Source organism: Macaca mulatta, chromosome 2 (assembly GCF_049350105.2).
Source record: "Macaca mulatta isolate MMU2019108-1 chromosome 2, T2T-MMU8v2.0, whole genome shotgun sequence".
NCBI lineage: Eukaryota > Metazoa > Chordata > Mammalia > Primates > Cercopithecidae > Macaca > Macaca mulatta.
The window spans coordinates 148442498-148466224 of NC_133407.1; the positions used below are offsets into that span (position 1 = coordinate 148442498).

The 23727-nt window shown below is 47.1% G+C and overlaps 1 protein-coding gene across 10 annotated transcripts in view; it reads left to right on the top strand.

Annotated features, from left to right (window-relative positions):
• Positions 1 to 23727, top strand: part of MTMR14 (myotubularin related protein 14) — a 54658-nt gene that overhangs the window by 11887 nt on the left and 19044 nt on the right. For 7 of the 10 annotated variants that reach the window (XR_013414115.1, XR_013414114.1, XR_003727388.2 and 4 more), the window contains exons 3-10: positions 1544 to 1652; positions 8238 to 8313; positions 8924 to 8984; positions 10479 to 10601; positions 12314 to 12387; positions 17071 to 17141; positions 17720 to 17794; positions 22888 to 22954. Coding sequence is in view for 7 of the 10 variants with exons in the window: in XM_028844396.2 (XP_028700229.1) it covers positions 1544 to 1652; positions 8238 to 8313; positions 8924 to 8984; positions 10479 to 10601; positions 12314 to 12387; positions 17071 to 17141; positions 17720 to 17794; positions 22888 to 22954 (656 nt within the window). In the remaining 3 variants the exon portion in view is untranslated. The remainder of the gene's footprint in view (positions 1 to 1543; positions 1653 to 8237; positions 8314 to 8923; positions 8985 to 10478; positions 10602 to 12313; positions 12388 to 17070; positions 17142 to 17719; positions 17795 to 22887; positions 22955 to 23727) is intronic. The other 3 variants (XM_077993352.1, XM_077993353.1, XM_077993354.1) reach the window with 1 other exon arrangement.

The window sequence follows — 23727 nt, forward strand, 5'->3', positions numbered from 1 at the left end:
TGCCTCCTTTGCTCTGTGTGCTGTTGGCCATATGGACTTTGAAAGCAGAGGCCTAGAGCCATGTGGACCAAGAAACGTTATCTCATTCTGCCCTCTAAAACAGCACTCCCCAACCTTTTTGACACCAGGGACTGGTTTCGTGGAAAACAATTTTTTCACGGCAGGTGGGGGAAAATGATTTCAGATGAAACTATTCCACCTCAGATCGTGGGGCATTAGATTCTCTGCAACCTGAATCCCTCACATGAGGAGTTCACAATAGGGTTCGAGCTCCTATGAGAATGTAATGCCGCCGGGCGCGGTGGCTCACGCCTGTAATCCCAGCACTTTGGGAGGCCGAGGCGGGCAGATCACAAGGTCAGGAGATCGAGACCACGGTGAAACCCCGTTTCTAGTAAAAATACAAAAAATTAGCCGGGCGCGGTGGCGGGCGCCTGTAGTCCCAGCTACTCAGGAGGCTGAGGCAGGAGAATGGCGTGAACCCGGGAGGCGGAGCTTGCAGTGAGCCGAGATTGCGCCACTGCACTCCAGCCTGGGCGACAGAGCGAGACTCTGTCTCAAAAAAAAAAAAAAAAAAAAAAAAAAAAGAATGTAATGCCACCGCTGATGATCTGACAGGAGGTGGAAGTCAGACGGTAATGCTCCCTTGCACCCTGCTCACCTCCTGGTTCCTAATGGGGCACGGACTCGTACTGGTCTGGGGCCCAGGGCTTGGGGACTGCTTGCTCTAAAAGATCACAAAAATCTATATTCAGAGTTATGTAAAAAATAGATAAATACTCAAAAAAATAGTCCTGTGATTTCCAGAGAGGGTCCCCAGGGCATCAGGTCTTATCCTGGGAGTTAAAAATTGGAAAACCCAGACATAAGATCCAGTTTTCTGTGTATATTTTTGAATTTTGTGTATGTCTTCAGTTTAGCTCACCTTTTTTTTTTTTTGTAATCTTAAAGGTTCAGAAATCAGAGTGATTTAAGTTTTAATACCTATAATTAGCACTTTTTTCTTTTCCTGAAAAACTTAATCTCATGCCTGTAATCCCAGCAGTTTGGGAGGCCGAAGTGGGCGGATCACCTGAGGTCAGGAGTTTGAGACCAGCCTGGCCAACATGGTGAAACCCTGTCTCTACCAAAAATAAAAAATTACCCAGGTGTGGTGGCTCACACCTGTAGTCACAGCTACTTGGGAGGCTGAGGCAGGAGAATCACTTGAACCCGGGAGGTGGAGGTCGTGGTGAGCCAAGATTGTGCCACTGCACTCCAGCCTGGGCAACAGCAGTGAAACTCTGTCTCAAAAAAATAAATAGATAGATAGATAGATAGATAGATAGATAGACAGACAGACAGACAGACAGACAGTCTCAAAAAAAAGATGATTGGATGGATGGATGGACGGACAGACGATAGATGATATAAAATTTCGGAATGACATTTAATTTCAAGCAAACATTATATACACAGGTCTGGTATGGGGGGGTCTGTGTGAATATACACAAAGTTCCCACTTCAAAGTCAGCTTGACCTGCTTCTCTTGCCTGTGTGTTAGGTTTGAGAGTACCGTACAGGTGAGCAAGTTGCAAGACCTCATCCACCGCAGCAAGATGGCCCGGTGCAGAGGACGGTTTGTCTGCCCAGTAATCCTGTTCAAGGGCAAGGTAAGGCCCATACCATAGCTTCATGTTCCAAGACTCTCTTCTGGAGTAGCTGACTTAATGCAAAGTATAGGGTCTTTTTTTCCCTCAACATTTAGTAGCCAAGCATTGGGTGATTACTGGGTGCCTGGTGTTGTGGGAAGCAGTCCAGAGAAACAGACCAATTCTGACTGAAGGATGGTTCTACGTAGGGAAGGGATGGTCACACCAGCGTACCCCACCCCATGTTCTAGAGCCAGACTGCCTGGATTCAGATCCTGACTCTTATTTCCTGCCTATGCAAAGCCTCCTTTTCCTCTCCTATAAAATGAGAATAATAATCACCTATTTCAAAGGTTTATGGATTAGATTAAATCAAATGAGTTCATATATATTGTTTGTAATATATAATTCACCAAGTATTTATTGTATGTTGTGTGCCAGACACTGCTTCAGGCCTTAAAATACATCATGTAAAGCAGACAAAAGTCTTTATTCTCATGGAGCTTATATTCTAAGGACTTTCGTTAATTTGGCTCCCCAGTATGGTTTCATTTTACTTATCTTTCGGTGTAAGGGATGTGCCCATTTCATTGCAGATGAAACAAAGGCTCAGAGTGACTAAGTAACTTCCCTAAATACAGGGTACACATCAGGGCAGAGGATGAAGGGAATTGAATGAGGAAGGCTGCAGGCTGAGCAGGGAGGTGGCTCTGTGTTTGCTTGGAGAGCCATTGTGATGTTTGAGCAGGGAAATACTGAATGCAAGTAGCAACTGGGGGAAAATTGGTCCAGGAGGAGTGGACTGACATGCAGAGAGCCTCAGAGTGGAAGGGAGTGGAATTCAGTCTGTTCATTTAGCCGGTATGTGAGTGCCTCAGTGGTCAAGGGCAGGGCAGTGGGGAGAGTCTTGACTGTTGTCTCAGTCCCTGGTATGCCTTTTTTGTAAATTGGGAAAGGGGAGGAAGGAAGGGAGACTCTGCCAAAGGCTTTCTTTAGCAGATCAGTTTTCAGAAGTATGTATGGAAGTTAGGCACTAGAAATTGATCTTCTTAAAGCTGTTGCCACTTTGGAAAATTTTCATGTTCCCGAAAGTTATTGGAGCTTTTTTTTTTTTTTTTTTTTTTTTGAGATGGAGTCTCTCTCTGTTGCCAGACTGGAGTGCAGTGGCCCAAACTTGGCTCACTGCAACCTCCACCTCCCAGGTTCAAGCAGTTCTCCTGCCTCAGCCTCCCGAGTAGCTGGAATTACAGGAGCGTGCCACCACACCCAGCTAATTTTTGTATTTTTAGTAGAGACGGGGTTTCGCCATGTTGGCCAGGCTGCTCTCGAACTGCTGATCTCAGGTAATCCGCCCGCCTTGGCCTCCCAAAGTGCTAGAACTATAGGCGTGAGCCACCACGCCTGGCCTGCAGCTTCATTTTAAAAAGTACCACCCTGTACAGCACAGTGCTCGTCATGAGAAGTTGCACAGGAGATACTCCAACCAGTGTTTACCAGTGTTTCTATAGAACAGCAGTTTAAGGATATGCTTGTGAAAAGCATTCCCTGTCAAATAAGAATTAGAAATACTGCATACTAGATTCATAAAGTAGATTGTTAAATGTATGTTGATATAGTTAAGGCTCTGAGAAGTCTTGTAGCAGAGAGGCCTGTGTTAGGTCAGACACGTGGCTCACAGCAGGCACTTAGGAACTAGTGTGATGGTGGCAGCATTATTATTACCAACACTACTTTAGGGGCCAGGTTGAGGAAGAAAGAGAGGTGTGTTAAGAAATGCTTGCTTCTACAACCTAAATGTCTAACAGATGATAAAGAAAATATGGTACATGTACGCAATGGAGTACCATTCAGCTGTGAAAAATAATGAGATCCTGTCATTTGTATCAGCATGGATAGAGGTCATTATGGTTTTTTTTTTGTTTTTCTTTTTTTGTTTTTTTGAGACGGAGTCTCGCTCTGTCGCCCGGGCTGGAGTGCAGTGGCCGGATCTCAGCTCACTGCAAGCTCCGCTTCCCAGGTTTACGCCATTCTCCTGCCTCAGCCTTCCGAGTAGCTGGGACTACAGGCGCCCGCCACCGCGCCCGGCCAGCTTTTTGTATTTTTTAGTAGAAACGGGGTTTCACCGTGTTAGCCAGGATGGTCTCGATCTCCTGACCTCGTGATCTGCCCGTCTCGGCCTCCCAAAGTGCTGGGATTACAGGCTTGAGCCACCGCGCCCGGCCAAGGTCATTATGTTAAGTGAAATAAGCCAGGCACAAAAAGACAAACTTCACATGTTCTCACTTACTTGAAAGCTAAAAAAATTAACACAATTGAACTCATGAAGATAGAGAGTAGAATTATGATTACCAGAGACTGGGAAAGGGTACTGGCAGGGACACGGGAGAGGAGTGGGGATGGTTAATGCGTGCAAAAATATAATTAGAATGAATAAGATCTAGTATTTGATAACACAAAAGGGTGACTACAATCAACAATAATTTATTGTACATTTAAAAATAAGAGTATAGGCCGGGCGCGGTGGCTCAAGCCTGTAATCCCAGCACTTTGGGAGGCCGAGGCGGGCGGATCACAAGGTCAGGAGATCGAGACCATCCTGGCTAACACGGTGAAACCCTGTCTCTACTAAAAAATACAAAAAACTAGCCGGGCGAGGTGGCGGGCGCCTGTAGTCCCAGCTACTCAGGAGGCTGAGTCAGGAGAATGGCGTAAACCCAGGAGGCGGAGCTTGCGGTGAGCCGAGATCGCGCCACTGCACTCCAGCCTGGGGGACAGAGCAAGACTCCGTCTCAAAAAAAAAAAAAATAAATAAAATAAGAGTATAATTGGATTCTGTGTAACATAGAGGATAAATTCTTGAGGTGATGGAACCCCATTTACACTGATGTGATTGTTGTGCATGGTATGCCTGTATCAAAATATCAGCCGGGTGCAGTGGCCCATGCCTGTAATCCCAGCACTTTGGGAGGCTGAGGTAGGCAGATCATGAGGTCAGGAGTTCGAGACCAGCCTGGCCAACATAGTGAAACCCCATCTCTAATAAAAATACAAAAAATTAGCCAGGTGTGGTGGCGGGCGCCTGTAGTCCCAGCTACTCCGGAGGCTGAGGCAGGAGAATGGCGTAAACCCGGGAGGCAGAAATTGCAGTGAGCCAAGATCATGCCATTGTACTCCAGCCTGGGTGACAGTGCCAGACTCTGTCTCAAAACAAAAAAAAAATCTCATGTACCCCATAAATAAATAAATGTACCCACAAATATTTTTAAAACTTAAGTACTTCCAGCAGAAACAGAAAATCAAATACCGCATGTTCTCATTCATAAGTGGGAGCTAAACAACAGGTACGCATGGTCGTAAAGGTGGAAACAATAGACACCGGGGACTCCAAAAAGGGGAGACAGGAGGAGGAGGAGGCAAGGGTTGAAGAATACCTATTGGGTACTATGTTCACCATTTGGGTGATGAGTTAAATAGAAGCCTAAACCCCAGCATTACACAATATATCCATGTAACAAACTTGGACGTGTACCCCTGAATCTAACGTGTAAGAAAAAAGAAATGCTTGTGTTCTGCTTCCTTCAAAACGCAGTTCGGCGTGGCTAGTGCAACTGAGAAACTAAGGGTTATATTTTACTTCATTTCAATTTAATTTTTAAGGCTTGAAGCAGTATAAAAGTTTGTCATGGTTAAAAAGAACTTTGAGGCCGGGCGCGGTGGCTCAAGCCTGTAATCCCAGCACTTTGGGAGGCCGAGACGGGCGGATCACGAGGTCAGGAGATCGAGACCATCCTGGCTAACATGGTGAAACCCCGTCTCTACTAAAAAATACAAAAAACTAGCCGGGCGCGGTGGCGGGCGCCTGTAGTCCCAACTACTCGGGAGGCTGAGGCAGGAGAATGGCGTGAACCTGGGAGGCAGAGCTTGCAGTGAGCTGAGATCCGGCCACTGCACTCCAGCCTGGGCGGCAGAGCGAGACTCCGTCTCAAAAAAATAAATAAATAAATAAAATTTAAAAAATAAAAAGAACTTTGAAATGGGCCCACATTTCCCTTAAAATGCCCAAAGTTTTTTTTGGTTTTTTTTTTTGTTGTTTTTTTTGAGACAGTCTCTGTTGCCCAAGCTGGAGTGATGCCATCTGCCTCCCAGGCTCTAGCGATTCTTGTGCCTCAGCCTCCCAAGTAGCTGGAATTACAGGCACATGCCTCCACACCTGGCTAATTTTTGTCTTTTTAGTAGAGACTGAGTTTCACCATGTTGGCCAGGCTGGTCTCAGACTCCTGGCTTCAAGTGATCTGCCCACTCTGGCCAAAGTGCTGGGATTACAGGCATGAGCCACCACACCTGGCCAATGGCCAAAGTTTCACATCCTACTTAAGATATGCTTTAAGTGTAAAATACACATCAAATTTTGAAGATTTAATAGAAAAATGTAAAATATTCATTTTAAAAGTGATTACATGTTGACATGTCTTGGATATGATGGGTTAAGTAAAATATTTAAATAATTTTTCAAAATTCAGTTCAAGCATTGAGCGGTAAGTTCTCATACCATTTTCTCCCCAAACACTTGTGTCTGGCTTTGTTAGACCACTGAAACTGGAACAATTCATCTTTCTTTTTGTTTAAGGGGAGCAGAGGTCAGAGGTTACTAAATTAGCAAATCATCCAGAGTACTTTTCCACAGACAGAATTAGAGGCCATTCCTAACTAGGTAAATGGATAGCATTCAGGGTAGATCTTGCGTTTTCAGTGAGGAGCCAGCTTAAAGGGCAGAGATGATGGGTTATAAGTCACAATCATGAGGCAGGTGTCTATCAAGAGGAGTCAATCCTCCCCCAGGGGCCTTCCTGAAGAGGCCGGTGCCCCACTTGGGGACTTGGCCAACTTGTTCTTCTCCATCTGACTCTGGGGTTTTGCTGGCCTAGGTCTGGCTGCCTCAGTTACTAAAAAGACAAGATCAATAGAAGGGATGTGGAAGAAGAATTGGGAACAGAAAAAGGGTCTCTACTCAACAGCCAAAAAGAAGGCAGCTATCTTCGCTGAAAGATTTAACAGAAATAATGCAAAGGAGAGTGAGGTCAGCTGCCAGCAGCTTAGATGAAGTGGGGAGGGTGGACATTATACAAATGCCAGTGGAACAGGCAGCCACACACCCTGCCAACGTCTTGAGGAAATCAGACTTACCCCTTTTCTTTGGAGTCTTAGAGGTCCTCAGCCCTTTCCTGCAGAAGCATCCACTTTGCTCCTCACTACTTGACTGATTCCTTAAAGCAAGGGCTTTTAACAGGGTCTGGGGATGGGTTCATCAGTGGGCTTGAGAGAGTCCAGAAATCCCTGGAAATGTAAGTAGATTATGATGTGTATATATATATATTTTTTTTTCAGGAGATAGTTGATAGTTTTTATCAGATTTTCAAATTGCTTTTAGACCCACAGAAATTTAAGTGGCCCCCACTGGAGTACATCCTACTTAGGCCAGCAGGAATGCCAGCCCTTGATAGGCTTCCTCAGTGGGTTTCCAGGATAACCTCTCCACAAACCAGCTCTTGCCCCAGCACCAGTAAAGCCCCTCACTCTGTCCCAGGTAGCTTTTCTATTGCTGTCCCCACCCCTAGGCTGCTGCTACCTCAGGGAGAGCCAGAAAGTGACCTAGTTGTTCCCATGCACAACTCTTTGCTGTAGCAGCAAAACTTTCCTTCCCATTATGTTATAGGTAGAGAAGAAGCCTTCAGATGGTACTTGGCAATCTTCCAGGGATCCACTTTCCATTTGCACATTGTGTGACCCGTTTAGCAGTGAGCTTCACTCCTTGTCTGTCACCTCACAACTTCCCCATTGCAGTGTAACGGGGCCATGTTCTCCTAGCCTTTAGCTAAATTCTGGGCTGGTTTGCCTTCCCATCACCAGGTATCTCCTCCCATTCCCCCCACCCTACCACATTTCAGCAAACACTATTTATTTAAACAAGTAACCTTACAATTAGATATTGAAGTTTGTGCCAGTTGCCTGGTTTCTAGAATTCTCTTACAGTGATCCCTTCAGTGATGAGGAAAAGAAAGCTCTAAAACATTTCTCACCCAGCCCCACTAGAAAGGTTGTTCCCCTCTACACTGAACAGTTCCAAATCACAGTAAGCACATAGGCTTTAGGGGTCAGTGGGTTTGGATCAAATCCTAGCTTACCTCTCGTTATATGACCTTACATATCACTTAACCTCCTTTAGCCTGTTTTTCTTTTCTTCATCTGTGTAACAGCAACAATACATGCCACCTGCCACATCTCCCTCATGGGCTTGTTGTGAGAAGATGGCGGGTTTTTCAGTACCATGTCCAGCACGTGGTACACATGCAGCAACCACCCAATCTGATGCGATCCTGTTGGTAACACTGGCGCCTCTTGTTTGGGAGTGAGACTCCCTCAGTAGAGGTTGTGAATTAAGTACTAGGGATCTTCTGACTGATTGTGGCAGCCTTGATGCTGATAAAACTTTGGGGAGTGCTGGGCCCATTATGCTGGCCTGGAAGAATCAGAAGAGTCCCAGGTGTTCCTTCAACTGTGCATGCTTCAGAAAACCATCTGACCCTGAAAATGCTGTTTCTCTCCCAGCACATTTGCAGGTCGGCCACACTGGCTGGATGGGGAGAGCTGTATGGACGCTCAGGCTACAACTATTTTTTCTCAGGTGAATGTTGAACAGCATCCTCTGATGTAGAATGAGAACCCAGTCATAGAGAATAGCTACCTGGGCTGGGCGCCGTGGCTCACGCCTGTAATCCCAACACTTTGGGAGGCCAAGGAGGGCAGATCACAAGGTCAGGAGTTCAAGACCATCCTGGCTAACTAAAAAAATACAAAAAATTAGCTGGGCGTGATGGTGCACGCCTGTAGTCCCAGCTACTCGGGAGGCTGAGGCAGGAGAATCACTTGAACCTGGGAGCCGGAACTTGCAGTGAGCCGAGATCACGCCACTGCACTCCAGCCTGGGCGACAGAGTGAGACTCCATCCCAAAACAAAAGAATAGCCACCCATGGCCACAGTAGAATAGGTAGGGGGTCTCAGTGAGCTGGGTGGAGATCAGGGGCCTGCCTTTGATCAGGGACCAGGAGACAAATAGGAGTTCACCTTAGAGGTGAAGACTACCAGACATATAGGGGCATAGTGTTTCCTTAAGGGTAGAGCCATGTTGGCCCAGCCCACCCTTGGCACTACGGGGAAGGAGGCTGGTGAGGAGGCCCCTGTGTGGAGGCCTGGGTCACCAGCCTCAGTACTGACAGATAGGTTTCTCTGGCAGGGGGTGCAGATGATGCCTGGGCAGATGTGGAGGACGTCACGGAGGAGGACTGTGCTCTTCGGTCAGTGCTGAGTTGCTGTGGTCAGGGGCTTGTGTTGGGGACGGGGTATCTGGCCAGAGATGGCCATGTTCATATTGTCCATGTGTATTTGTCACTGGTTCAGGTGAGTGGATTGGCTTCTTTCCCTTCTGTCTGCCAAGTCTGTGCCCCTGAAATAGGGCTGTTGAAGTCCACTGAGTGCACATCTGGATTCACAGAGAACATCCCACTCTTGGGGTTCCTGGTACTGCAGGCCTGAGATAGGGCCCAGACATCTATATTTGTTTAAAAGCCCCACAGAGTTGCCAGTTTGCAGCTGTGATGCTGACTACCAACGTGCCACATCTCACCCAGTACACCTGGTACTGAGGCACAGGGCAAGGGCTACAGTCCATAAGTAGGAGACATGAGGTCTAGCCTGGAAGGCACATTTGGAGACCAGATGTGTCACAGCTGCATGGTTGGTATGGAACAGGAGTTTGAATCCCTATAAAAGGAGGAAATGGGCTGGTTCACACTCTTCCTATCCCCTTTCCAAATGTTTTTAGAAAACAATGCTACAGGTTATTTTAGAAAAGCTCCTTTGCATGGTCTGTACCACATGGAAAGTCTTTAACTGGTGTCAAGCATCTCTGGAATGCACACAAGCACCCTAGTTAAGATCAGCTTCCCAAATCATAGTTCAGTTCATGAAAGGGCATCTTGCTATGCTCAGGTTCTGCCTGTTAGCTCTGAAAGCAGCGGCTCTGGCTTGTGCTCAAGAATGTTTGGCTTTTCTCCCTAGATCAGGTGACCTCTGCCCAGCCAGGTCACCATCTTCAGCATATACTGTTCTTGGCAAGGAAACTACTGGGGACAACAAAGCAGTGTGGATTAAAAAAATAAAAAAGTAATGGTGACTGTTTATGCTTTCTACTTCTGCCTGTATCTGCAGGGCTGATCAAAAGGCAGCACTGAGCATTAAAATTTTTATCTTTCTCTTTGCTTCATTGGCCTGCTAGGTAGAGGGAATTTACTTGCTAGTATTTCATAGTCAGTTGATAAAATAGCTCTAAAAACTTTATCTCTACAAGAATTTCAGACTGTTACATTATGAGCAAGTCATGTGGCTAAAAATGGTCATAAATGGGGGAAAAGGAGGCGGCGGAAGGAGATCAATTCTAATGGAAATGGAAAGATTCTATCAGCCACCAGCCTGCTGCTTTTTAGAACCCTGAGATTATCTTGAGTCCTCTGGCTTAATGTCAAGCAATGCCAGAAAGTCCTTTTCCATTTCCACCTGCAAATTGCTCCTCTTTGAAATACATCCCAGAGATGGGGGTAATCTCTTAGAAAGTCACCTTTCCTGCAACCTCTCTGAAACCAGTTGTCCTGTTTGGCACCCATGCGTCCACCTAGCACACGCCCCAGCTTCTGGAGAAGAGTGACATCCATACTTCCCTGAATGAGTGCCCACTCCCTGGCTCCTCTGAGTGAACATGCTATGTAACTTCTTCCTCTGACTCTTCATTTCAGAAGTGGTGACACGCATCTTTTTGATAAGGTCAGAGGCTATGACATCAAGCTGCTTCGATACCTGTCAGTCAAATACATCTGTGACCTGATGGTGGAGAACAAGAAGGTGAAGTTTGGCATGAAGTAAGTACAGGGGCCACAAAATGAGCAGAGGCAGTGTGTACAGATTTGTAGGGCTGGCATTAGTATGTAGCTGTCACTGCGTGCTGGCCTTCTTACAAAGGGCTTTCTGTACATTCTCTCACTGTATCTTCAGACAGCCCTACAAAACAGGTATCAGTGTCCCCCTTCTACAGATACTGAAGCACAGAGAGATGAAGTAGCTTGCTCAGGTTGTACGTTAGTGACTGTGGTAGCCATCAGTCTCCACCCAGTGCTCTGCTGCCACTTTCTCTTCCTTATCAAATCTTTTTTTTTTTTTTTTTTTTTTTTTTGAGACGGAGTCTGGCTCTGTCGCCCGGGCTGGAGTGCAGTGGCCGGATCTCAGCTCACTGCAAGCTCCGCCCCCCGGGTTTACGCCATTCTCCTGCCTCAGCCTCCCGAGTAGCTGGGACTACAGGCGCCCGCCGCCTCGCCCGGCTAGTTTTTTGTATTTTTTTAGTAGAGACGGGGTTTCACCGTGTTAGCCAGGATGGTCTCGATCTCCTGACCTCATGATCCGCCCGTCTCGGCCTCCCAAAGTGCTGGGATTACAGGCTTGAGCCACCGCGCCCGGCTTTTTTTTTTTTTTTATTCTGGCTCCAAGTTCTATGCCATGTGTGGCAGATTAGAATCTCTTAATTTTTAAAATTTATTTTTCATAGAGATGGAGTCTTTGTTGTCTAAGGGGGTCTCAAACATGTGGCCTTTAAGCAATTCTCCTGCCTCAGCCTCCCAGAGTGCTGGGATTACAAGTATGAGCCATTGTGCCTGGTCCTAGAATTTCTTTTAAAATTGAACCAAAAAATCAGCATATATTCAAATTTTACTTCAGTGACTGCTGTCATATAAAAATAACACATATGAACCAAATTCAAATATAAGAAATCAAAACTAAAAAATAGAGCCTGGGTTAGTGATGAGACTGTAGGAGCTTTTTCCAAAATTTTGTTTTTTAAATGATTTTTAAATGTTTTTAAATGATCCTAAAAGGTGATCTTAGAAAATAAGGCATACTGAGGCTAAAATTAGAGCTCACCTATCTGAGATCTGAATATTGCCTTATTCCTCCCTTCCTTTATCTGTCAGAGTCCCCAGTGTTTATTTTCAGATGCTGTTTGTTCACCCTGTTTAGAAGTGGGCTCAGTGACTATTAGAGAAGACAGGAGAGCAGGAAAAAAGCTTTCCCATAGGATCATATTATTTGGCTCTCATCTCACTCCTGGGTCAGAGTGGCTACACTGTGTGCATTTTGGGGTCAGAGAAGGTAGAGTTCTTTTTTTGAGATGGAGCCTCACCCTCTCACCCCGGCTGGAGTTCAGTGGCACGATCTTGGCTCACTGTAACCTCTGCCTCCTGGGTTCAAGCAATTCTTCTGCTTCAGCTTCCAGAGTAGCTGGGATTACAGGAGCGCACCACCACACCCAGCTAATTTTTTATATTTTTGGTAGAGAGAGTGTTTAACCATGTTGTCCAGGCTGGTCTTGATGGGGTTTCTCCATGTTGGGAACTTGACCTCCAGCCACCGCACCCGGCCAAAGTTATAGTTCTTAATTGTACAAAGTAGGCACTGCTGAAGGGAATTATTAACATTGAAGAATACTTTTTTAGCAGAAGCTTCATTTGTGATTATAACCCTTATTTGGGGAATGGTGTGTGTGTTGCGACACTGTAACACCTGTGTCCTTGTCTTGTAGTGTAACCTCCTCTGAGAAGGTGGACAAAGCCCAGCGCTATGCCGACTTCACTCTTCTCTCCATCCCGTATCCAGGTAGGGGGCTCTCTTCTAGTGGCGGGCATCCTAGTACTGGCGACCTAGGGGGCCATGAGCAAGCCCTCTCTACTTAGTTACACTGGAAGCTTTCCTGGAGGGTTTGCGTCAGGCAGCGTAGGACATTTTAGTTCCTAGTCACAGGCCACGCTAAGCGTAGGATAGTGTCCTGGGGAAGGGGCTTTCCACTCAAGGGGTCTAGGGATTGAGCACTGTCACTGGTCCTAGCCACAGCCTTAGTGAAGTACTTCACCCCTCCAAGCCTCAAGTTTTCTCAGGAACTTGGAACAATTTAGCTCAGTTTTGATTTATATGAAAGTGGTCTGTGCATGAAAATACCATTTAAGTGTAAAATAACATTATTAGTACTCTGTGTCAGCAACTATACTTGCTGCTCTAGCCTGAGTGGATGTCACGCTTTGGGTGCATGTCTTGAAGTGATTGAGTTATTTATGGAAATTGCCCCAGGCAAGGCTATTCTGGTGGTAGAAGAACACATAATTGCTATGTTCCCAGTAACTGGACAGTGGCCACACCATGTTGCAAAGCACATTGGTATCCACAAAGCTGCATTTGTCCCTGGCACATAAAAGTGTGTGCAACCTGTGGCCAGGGCTATATTCTCTACAGTGGATATTAAAGCTGTTAGTCTAGTTTGTAGCATTCAAGCTTTCTGGCAATACCTGCCTGTTCAGCAAGGGAGGGCAAGGAGCTCTAACATCAGTGCAAGATGTTGTCAGCAGACAACAGGGAGTAATATACTCTTTCTCCTTAAAACCTCTCTCCTGTTTCTCAGCACCAGCATCTGCCTTCAGTCTTGTGTTGGACCTTATCTCCTCAATCTTGGGGCCACATAGCCATGAGCAAGGGCAGGCAGGTTCATCTAGTGCCTTGTAGGAGGGGTGTCCTCATCATGTGCAAGATGGTGGTATCCAAACTCCAGCCCCTGGTAACCCGGCACCTCTGCAGGGGACTTCCCCTGCCTCCTGCAACCTCTCCTGAGTCTGTTCCCCGTTCTCTGCTAGCATAGTGTTTGGTGCCACATAGAACTGGGCAGGAATCCCAGCCCTAGCACTGTGTCTCCTTGAACAAGTCCTGTAACCCTTCTGAGCATCAGTTTCCTCCTTGAGAAAATGAAGATAATGGTGCTTATTTCAGAGTGAAGTGCCGGACCACTCCATAACAGGTGTCCTGTAAATAAGGCCCAATGATGAGTAGTTGGGAAAGCCTCAGGGAACCTCCTCTTCCCTAAAAGCAAGTTTGGGCTGATGCAGATGATGATGATGATGATAATGCTGCTGGAGTGAACTTGGCAGTATCAGACCCACACTGATGGGAGTATCCTACCTAAGGGAGTCCACACTGGAACCATTGGGTAACTCCATAGCTAGTTTTCAGACATAGTTTCCAGCTCCCAGGAGATGCTTCGGGGGTTCCACAGACTGAACTCTGCAGATTTGCACTGCCTGAGGAACCAGGCATTACTTCATTTAAATTTAGGTTTCAAGTAGGACTTGGTTTGGAAAAAATAGTTTTGCTAGAAGTATAAATACCATTGCTCCAAAATAGTAGCGCAGTGTCCTTTCTGCTATAGTTTGGCAACTTGTTACAAGACTCCCAAAATGTTATCACCCTTTAACCCAGGTATTTTTCTAATAATTGGTCATTAGGCTGTAATTCAGCCACTTGGTGTTGAGGACGTTCTTCATGATGTCTATTTGTAATAGCAAAACAAGAAATGTTTTCACTAATCAGAATAATGATTGAATGATGGAACATCCATCAGTAGAATGAAATATAGTATAGTCATAGAAGAATCGGAAATCGGCTGGGCACAGTGGCTCACGCCTTTAATCTCAGCACTTTGGGAGGCCTAGGCAGTAAGATTGCTTGAGCCCAGGAGTTCAAGACCAGCCTGGGAAACAGCGACACTCTGTCTCTACCGAAAAAAAGAAAAAGAAAAAAATAGAAAATGCTTACACTTTTTGATACGGAAAACGTCACAGAGCTTAAGATAAGCAGGATACAGAATCACATAGTATACTCTCAACTAAGTAAAGGAAAACGTGCTTACAAAAAAAGGCTTAAAAGGAAGTGTGCCAAAATGTTAAGATGCCTGAATGCTTTCCCCAAAACTTTTTTTGTTGTAGAAGGCACCAAAAGCTGGGCGCAGTGGCTCACGCCTATAATCCCAGCACTTTGGGAGGCCAAGGCAGGCAGATCACCTGAGGTCGGGAGTTCAAGACCAGCCTGACAAACATGGAGAAACCCCATCTCTACTAAAAATACAAAATTAGCCGAGCGTGGTGGTGCATGCCCGTAATCCCAGCTACTCGGGAGGCTGGTGCATGCCTGTAATCCCAGCTACTCGGGAGGCTGAGGCAGGAGAATCACTTGAACCCGGGAGGTGGAGGTTGCAGTGAGCCGAGATTGTGCCATTGCACTCCAGTCTGGGCAACAAGAGCGAAACTCCGTCTCAAAACAAAAATAAAAACAAAAACAAAAAAGACATAAAAAAGACATCAAAAGAGACCAAAATTTGTATGTACTGCATCTGACAGTTAGGGAGGGTAATGAAGATCAATAAAAATAAAAAAGCTGGAGATGGGGTGAGACACCATTACACACCCAAATAAGGGGAACAGAAGAATCACTTTTTATTTGATAGACTTGTGTTCTTGTGTTTTTTTAAAAAAAAAAAAAACATATTTCTCTTACTTTATAATAAGAAAAATAAAATAAAATTACTATTATCCAAACCAAGTCATGAGCTGCACTTTGATGCTGTTTGAGGAATCTCAGTTGAGCCCTATGATGACTTTGAGGCTCAAACAGGTACTCAGTAGTCTCAGTTCTAGCTGTGTCACTCTATCTTGGGCCCTTGGAAATGAGAAGTATTCTGGGATCATTTCTTTCAGCACACCAAAATAGATGGGCCCAAATTCTGCAGCACAAATCTAATCTGTTTCCTCCTTGAGTGAATGGCTCTTCTCATCCTGCTTTTGGTCCCTCTCCTCTTGCCTGACAGTGGTTCAGAAGCCTATTCAGGTAATGAGCATCAAGCATTGCCCTGAGTAGAGTCTGTTTTAATTCTGTTTCTCACAAAAACTGCTTCTGTATCATAGGTGGGTCTGAACTCAGCCTAAGGCTTGCAGTGTTGATTTGAGCAGCTAGAGTTGGGAAAACAGCACTCCACAAGAGCTCTGAGAGATAATTGGTGTCTCTTCTAAACCTGGGCTCATAACTCAGGGCCTCTGTCTGAGATCTGTAATTCTTCTTTCTCCCAGTGAGGCTCCCAAGAATAGGCTAAAGTAATGACTGAGGATTGTTTCCAGACTTCTTGAGGCCTGGGGATTAGAGTGCAGGGTGTGTATGGAATGAAAGACAATTCTGGAAAACATGGACTGGGTCTCCAGGGAAGCTTTCCTATCTTCCCTGAGGTGGCCTCAGACAGGAACTTGGCCCAAGAATTGCTGCGACATTCCATGTGAATCCTTGCAGCTACTTCCCCTGAATTTGGATGATTGTTTTCTTGCCTCTGGGACCTCACCAGACTTGGAGGTGTGGCCAAAGCTACATGCCCTCTGAAGTTTGTGTAGAGGTCCTGATTGAGGTGCTGAGAATAACTGCAAGCTAGCCAAGTGCCTTCTCCCACGGTATTTCTTGAAGCCACCAGGAGCTCTTGGAGGACCAGATGCTCACTGTGCTATGGTCAGACTCAGCAGGGGCAGGCCACAGCCTGGGGGCACAACTCATTCTCTGTGACCAAGGCAGCCAACCCCAAGTGCAGAGCAAAGTAGTTGACTTCAAGCTGTGGGCTGGCACTGTGGGCTCTTGTTGCAGTGGCAGTGTGATGACAATGGTGTGCTGCCATTTGAGTGCCACTTGGATCAGTGCTGTGCTACGTGTTTTATATGTATTCTGTCATCCTTAAACAGCCATTTTACAAATGAGAAAATCAAGGCTTTGAGACATTAAACAACTTGTTCAGCGTTACAGTGTTAAGTAAAAAACTGAGATTTTAAGCTGGGAATGTTGCCAAAGCCCTATTCTCTCCAGTGTTTCTCTCTCTATTCCTGAGGGCTTGTCCTGGTGGAGTTACTTACGATTTTTCCACCAAATAATATAGAAAAATACCTCTTTGCTTTGTTGGGCATGGCAGTGTCTCTTGAACACCAGGTTTTAGGCACTGTCCATGGGCCTTTCCAGTATGTTAGGATGTTTAGTCTTCACTAAAGGCCTGCAAGGCTAGCATTATTTGCCCCCATTTTAGAGATGAGGAGGAGTGATCCTCTGCAGCTAGGCTGCAGTGGCTCACGTTGTGAGTCATGCGTTTGTTTACTGGGATTGGCACTACAGAGACCTGTAGGAAAAAGGGACTTGCAATGTGGGGGAAGTGACTGGTGACCAGTGAGCATAGATGGAGAAAGTTACAAAGAGGCTGAGAGCACACGGTGCCTCGTGGAAAAGGCATGCAGCCAGGAAACCAGAGGGACTCTAGAGGCTCGCCTCTGGCTTTTGCCCACCCATGTCAGCCTTGGCCTCACTGGAGCCACTAGTTTGGAGAAATGTGAGCTGGCGGCCCCCTCTCCACAGCACTCAGGGACCTGGGTCTGGCCAGAGCTATCTCAGAAGACTTTGGGCTGGGAAGGGAGGTGTCATAACTCTGCCCTTCTTTTCCAGGCTGTGAATTTTTCAAGGAATATAAAGATCGGGATTACATGGCAGAAGGGCTCATATTTAACTGGAAGCAGGTATGAGCAATAACATACATCAAATTGGGTCTTATGTCTCTTTGTAAAGGAAGACCAAGGAGAGCAGCAAGCAGTCTTTTGGGGGAAAGTAACTCCCTCTTTCCTTTCTCCCCTGATTGTTTCTTTCTTTCTCTCCCTCTTCTCCTTGTATATACATGTTAAATTTTCATCATTATACTTTCCTCTCCCCTTTATTTGTCTTTTGTTTAAGGGAATTTTTCAGAAACAAGATAGGAAAAGCCCTTCTTTCTGTACTCTCTGTGTGAAAGCTGGGGGCAGCATTCTGTGCCTTCCCCAGCCTGTAGGGGCAGGCCATGGAAAACCTGCTGGAAGCTGAACACATTGATCTTGCATGTTTCAGCAACAAACATCAAATGTCCGACTGAAAAACTCTACTCAGCTGTAATGATCTGGTCACATTGATTTTTAAGCTGTCACTCCCAGGTAGCACAGGTATCTGGCCCAGGGAAGGCAAGCGCTGCCTGTGGTAGTCACAGCCTCAGGACTGCAAGCTTCCCCATCACCTTAGCCTCCTCTGGTGGCCAACCCACATCTCACAGGAGTCTTTCTGTCCCCAGGACTACGTTGATGCCCCACTGAGCATCCCTGACTTCCTGACTCACTCTCTGAACATTGACTGGAGCCAGTATCAGGTGAGGGACCTGACTCAAGCATTGAGGGCAGGATAAGGGAGTGGGAACCAAGAAGACCCCTGACGTCTGCCCCACAAGGTCCTCATGTGTTTGCCTGATGGGCTGGTTTGTGCCCTCAGATGCCTTTGGCCCTCTGACCTCTCAGAACGGAGGAATTGTGTGTCCGTTCAACTATCTCTTGATTTGCTCATGTCCCAGAAAATCAAAGCTTTCTGAACGTGACTCATTCAAAGATTTGCATCCACCAGGGGGTTCTGTTTCCAGAGGACCTCATAGAGTCTGCTATTCCAGATCTGGGCTTTAGTTACTTTTACATTTTTCCTTTTAAACGTGTGTTCAGCCAGAGGAAGTACAGAGCTGCCTGACCTCATTTGATTATAGAAACGTTAAAATTACTTCCACCATGCTCTTCTCCGTCACTGCACACCATGGAAGGGGCCCCTAGTCTTACTGGAAACATTTCTCTACCCTTACTTAGCCCACACAGTGTGAAGGCTGCCAGTAGCTTTGCTTGTCACTTGCTTCAAACAGAACAAGTAGTTTTGTTTTTCTGCGACCTTTCCCATGTCCTGTGCCTCTGCCTGGCTGCCACCTCTCAGCTTCCTCTTGTCTGGCTGACATACTGCCCTTCAGGCTTTGGCTCAAGTGTCTGCTTCAGGAAGACTTCCCTGATCTGCCTCTTCCTTATCCCTGGCGAGTTGGATGCCTGCATCTATATTCCCATTAACCCCCTGGGCACATCCATCATGGAATTTTCCACTGAGCTGTAGTCACTGATTTAGAGATCTGCTTCCCTGAAATCCTGGAGGACAGGGACCCACAGTTTGTGTATCCCAGCACAGAAGCAGGCACAGAGCCTAGAACTTGAAAGACTGAGCCAGTGAGCAACAGAAAACATTCTCCCTCCCTGCTAGTTTCCCCTGTCCCCAGGTCTAGACAGCTCCCACCTAGCCTTGAGATCTCTCTCTTTGAAAGGCTGACCTGGCTATGTTAAGCAACCCATCACCAATGTCAGTACTCTTGTTGTCCTGATAGCAGCAAAGTCCATCTTGTTTTCTCTGTATATATCCAGCCCCTAATCACAACGTTTATGCTCACAGCAACTGTTTGAGTGTATGAAGTAGGGTGATGTCAGGTCTCCCCTGTGCAGGTGTTTGCAAGAGAGGGAGCACTGGAGAGGAAAGCAGGCCAGTTTATTATGGTCTGGAAGCCTGGAGAAGGAACAGGTTTGGGCTACCTGTGCTGTGGTCTCATGTCCCAGGCTGTGTCTAGACAGATTGAGTAGATAAAAGAACCGGCAGGTTTCCTTCTTTATGTGCTGTATGCAGGGGTCAAGTAGACTCTGCCCCAAACCACCCTCTTTCTGGTCCCTTCCGGCACCATTTTTTCTCCTTATGCAGGTACAAACTGGATCTGATGAACTACTCAGCAAATGAGATGTGACAGTTCCAGGCACTGGTCCCGCCAAGGATGTTTACCTCTTTAGGAAGGGGTCCTGTGCATGTGAGGAGGTACTCTGCTTAGTAGATGCAGGCCCTAGATCTAGGTCCCAGCTTGCCTGGCCCTTCCTGCAAGGCTCTGTGGCCTAGAACAAATGACCTCACTTCCCCCTGAAAGTGGTGTTGGCAGTACCTATTTCAGAGTTGTGCCAGGCTCAAATATGATCACTGCTTGAAAGGGACTACTGAACTGAAATACCAGACAGATTGTAATGATAATTATGAAGAGGCTGCTAGCTGGCTAACTCAGGGAAGTGAACACTGATAAACTTGCAGGCGTGAAGGCAGCAGGGCTGGAGTGTAGCAGTCAGGCAGGTGCCTCCTAAGAGGCCACCTCTTTGGTGTTGCTCAACCTGTTTATCTCACTGGGGCTCCTAGCATCCTCTTCCTTCACTGGGTGTGGGCTCTGCCCTTTCTGCCGGCAAAGCCCTGGGGTGCTGGTACCCTGTTCCTTTTCACCATCTCCCCAGGTGATCTTATCCATCGTCCATGCCATGAGCCCACAGCCAGGCCTCTCTGATCCATACCTGCATCACCTTTCACACCTTGTCCCTTCAGGTGGCCCCTCAGACTTAAGCTGTCCAGAGTAGAGTTGGCCATGGCCACCGTTTACCCAGATGCTGACACCTGAAACTTGAGTTCTTTGCTTCCACCACATCCATCACCAGCTCCCATTGGTTCTCTAGTCTCTGCCCTAGATGCAACTGCAATCCTTCTTGCCCTCATCTCCCATGCAGTGCCTAGCTCAGGCCACCACTGTCTCAGTGCATCTCACAGCTGAGTATGGGGCCTCACTGAGGAGTAACTAGAAATGAAGTGCTCAGATAGCAACCACTGAAATGATAGAGCAGGGCCATCATTGTCACCCCTGCCTTAAAACCTACCACTGACTTCCCATTTTCCTCACAATACAATGTAAGAGCTTGTACATGGCCTACCCAGCTCCATGCAGTCTGGTCTTGCCTGTTCTTGTGACCAGCTGATCTTCCTGCAGCCCCACTGCCTCCCTTCAGCTCCTTAAGAAGGCATCCCATGGCCGGGCATGGTGGCTCACACCTGTAATCCCAGCACTTTGAGAGGCCAAGGCAGGCGGATCACGAGGTCAGGAGATTGAGATCATCCTGGCTAACATGGTGAAACCCCGTCTCCACTAAAAAATACAAAAAATTAGCCGGGTGTGGTGGTGGGCACCTGTAGTCCCAGCTATTCGGGAGGCTGAGGCAGGAGAATGGCGTGAACCTGGGAAGTGGAGCTTGCAGTGAGCAGAGATCGCGCCACTACACTCCAGCCTGGGTGACAGAGTGAGACTCCATCTCAAAAAAAAAATGGCGACCCTCTCCAGGTTCACACATGCTGTTTTCTCTGCCAGAAACACATGTTTCCTTTCTCTGTTGCTTATGCTGTCTCATGTCATTACCTCTGAGAAGCCTTCCCTGATGTCCCTACAGATCAGGCTCGGCTCTCCAGTCACATGGTCGCACAGCATCCTAGAGGTCTCCTTTTAGTTGCACACCTGCAGTGGTTAGCTTTGTCTCCCCTGTCCTGTGACTCCATGAGGGCTGAGGTCATATTCACCCTTGTGTGCCTGGTGCCAGGCCCTTCAGGAGGCATGCAGTGTGAGGCTCACTGAATGAATGAATGAATGGTAGGAGGAGTTGTGGCAGGACACAGGTGTCTTGCTGCCCTCCATGTAACCGAATTGAATTCCATAGAGGTACGCCCTTTCTGTGTACTAAGACCCCTCTCTGGGGCTGCTGCCCCTCAGGCACTCAGCATTGCCCCACCTATGAACAGGCAGCGAGGAACATTCTGCAGTGACCTCCTAGTCCCTGAACACTAAGCCTTAGAGATGCCAAAGCAGCCTCTGCCCTTATGGAGATTAGAATAGGAAAATAGGCAACAACATAACCATCGTCTACAGCAGTGGTCACAGAAGCCCCAAAGAGAAGATAATTGGGCTGGGCCTTTGAAGGATGAATAGGAGTTTGCCAACTGGGAGAAAGAGTACTCTAGGCATAGAAACATAAGCAGAGGCATGGCATTCGACTCAGCTCCCAGAGACTTCTTCATGATGCACATAGGATGAGAGAGTCAGGCATGAGCCTAGTTTTTTTTGTTTGTTTTTTTTGTTTTTTTTAAAGCTTATCTCCTCAGTCCTCACTTTGAGCAGTCCCCTCAGACTTCTGCTGCTTACTCTGGTGTTATAGGAAGAGTAACTACAGTGTAGCATATGATTAAGAATGTGGACTTTGGAGTCTGGCAGGGCTTGATTTAGCCTTCAGCTCAGCCGTGTGACCTTGGGCCTCTACCAGCCCAGCCCTCCCCAGCCGTGGGAACTTCCTGCCCCTCCCTGATGGTCAGCATCTCCTCCAGACAGCCATCATGTTGGCTGGCACTCCGCAGCTCTCTAGTCCTTAGCGGGGCCTGCCCTCCCCGGCTGCTGCAGTCATCCCCCAGCCCACTTGATGCTCACTGGGCTTGGTGCAGTGCAGCTCCTACCTCCCTCTCCTGCTTTTCCTTGCCCTGTGAGAATCACTGCTCCATCGGCAATGGTGTGTCTGACACGTTGAGCCAGATGAGTTGAGAGATCCCTTGTGCAGCTACTGATAATGACTTTATTAGCACAGCACTGCAGCGCCTGTCTCTGGAGCCACTAAAAGTGGGTCAGAACTCTCCAGGGGCGTGGGAGGGTCAGGTAAATGAGCCTGTTTTAAGTTCCTGGGAAAGCCATTCCAATTACAGGTGCCGTGTTCCCCCTCCCCCTGGGAAGTGCTGTCTTGCTGGCATGCGTCCTCTCTGCACAGCCCCAGAACACTGCTAAGCAATTGTATCTTAAGAGAACAGAGGCTGCCCCAGCTAGGGAATAGGGTGCCGCAAAACTGGGTCAGGCCCTTCCATGGAGTTCCAGGTTCTGAGTGGGCTGTTTCTTAGAGGGTCTGGACTAGACCTTGCACTTGGGCTAGGACAGAGGTTCTCATCTTTAAGGACTTTTGCTTAATTTCCCATCTCCCACCTCATGAGCTTCCTTTTTAAAAAGACTTTCCTTGTTAGACTCCTTATTTATTGTTTATCAAAAGATAGTATGCAGTAAATAGCAATAAAAAGCAAATGAAGCATGTTTGAAAAGGTTGATGTTTTAGTTTCTATGATGTGATGGGAAATGAAGCAATGAATCTTTTTATGTGGCCATTTGGAGACATTGGCCACAGCCTCAGGGCTCTTCATTTACCTGTACTGAATTCCTGGACAGCCACACCAGGAGCCCAGCACTTAGAGGACCCTAATGTGGGCAGGGGGCTCTGGATCACCCTGGCCTCAGCATCCCTTTGTGTTCCTCACTCTCACATTGGGTCAGAACACACTGAGTAGGGGGTCCACAGGCTGAGGGGTGCAGGGAGAGGTGGTAGGAGCTGCTGGAGATGGAATATGAATGTCCCAGATTATCTGGGATTCAAAACCTGTGGTCTGTGACCAAGGGCCTTGTGTAGTTGCCCCAGAATAACTCTGGCCATTTTATTTTTTAAATACTTTAAATTCTAAATCTGAGTTAATGTCCATTCTTAGACCCCGTTTCTTCTCAATTTTCTCCAACAGTGTTGGGACCTGGTGCAACAAACACAAAACTACCTGAAGCTGCTGCTTTCCTTAGTTAACAGCGATGGTGAGTCTGTCTCCTCCAGATCCCTCGAGCCACTGCACCCTTGGGGAGTTCCCAGTTCATTCTGCCTCAACTGTATGTTTGTTGGAGTCGCACACCTAACTTTTGCACTGTGAGAGAGGGATTTGGGGAGTTCCTAGAATCCCAGAGGCTGGGTGGGATTTGTCCATTGGTGGCTTTATTCCATGTCCTCAAAATCCTGGAAAACAAAATTAAGAACTCATTACCATCTCTGCCATGCACAGGGTATTTTCACACTGGCTCAGCATTGCTCATCAGCATTGTGTGTGGGGCCAGGATGGGCCTCTCATTCAGAAAGATGAGGCATGAGATGAGAGAATCAATCCTGGCTGCTCAGCGGATGCACACAGCCTGTAGAGGCCCTGTTCTCCAGAGTCCTCCACCCAGTTTGGCTGTTTTGATGGGATGGGCCTGGCTTGCTCAATGTCTCTAGAGCAGACGGACTCTAAATCCCTGGTAGCAATCAGGACTTCTGTAGGAGTTGCACTTGCTCAAACTAATGGAAATGCATTGGCTTATGGAACCAAGAAGGCCCAAGAACAGAGCCAGGTGAACACCATAAAGAATCTTTCTTTGTTTCTCAAAACCACTGTCTTGGCCTCATGGCTGGCAGCCATTCCAGACCTGTCTTCCGCCATCTTAGCTCCACCAGGGGAGACTGCCTCAGTCTCTGGAGTTCCAGTAAAAGTCTGAGCTCATGCTCATTGGCCCAGTTGGGGTTAAGTGCCCATCCTTGAACTAGTCACTGGAGGGAG